The sequence below is a fragment of the Penaeus monodon genome, chromosome 21 (genome assembly GCF_015228065.2).
Source record: "Penaeus monodon isolate SGIC_2016 chromosome 21, NSTDA_Pmon_1, whole genome shotgun sequence".
NCBI classification, from domain to species: domain Eukaryota; kingdom Metazoa; phylum Arthropoda; class Malacostraca; order Decapoda; family Penaeidae; genus Penaeus; species Penaeus monodon.
In genome coordinates, this window is record NC_051406.1 from 3,497,599 (window position 1) to 3,498,100 (window position 502).

At 37.8% G+C, this 502-nt stretch overlaps 1 protein-coding gene across 1 annotated transcript in view; it reads right to left on the reverse strand.

Annotated features, from left to right (window-relative positions):
- The window catches only part of LOC119586112 (RRP12-like protein), a 12,127-nt gene that overhangs the window by 3,601 nt on the left and 8,024 nt on the right, over positions 1-502 (reverse strand). The window contains exon 11 of the mRNA XM_037934803.1: positions 172-292. Coding sequence (XP_037790731.1) covers positions 172-292 — 121 coding nt within the window. The remainder of the gene's footprint in view (positions 1-171; positions 293-502) is intronic.

Sequence of the window (502 nt, forward strand, 5' to 3'; positions counted from 1 at the left end):
TGACTATGGCTGATGTACAAGCTTCAAGTCATCCTTAAGGCAAAAAATTTAAAACTTGAATTTACATAATACACAAATATGGATCAAATCAATCATTCACAGAAACCCAAATAATGAAAAATAACCAAAGCAATATGGTACTCTGACAGACCAAATATGCACAACACCTACTCTTAAACTGATATGTGAGGGATGTGATGGCAACTATGGAATTCTTTGCCAGAGCAGGAGAGCCAACCAAGCCAGCCAGGAAGAGCTTCATGCTGTGCCGCACCGTGTCTTCCGGGGAGCACTGGCAATGGGGATCAACATATAAATCAGTTGTACGTGCACATGCAAGAGATGACATCAACTCTTCATCTGGGGTTCAAATTGTTTACTATATACCTGTATATTTCAACTGGCTATCCAATGATTTGACATTTAACAGCAAAATTCTCAACAGAACATCAACAACCTTAATAAATAATTTTTCAAGTCAAGTTATCAAATAGCACCTTTC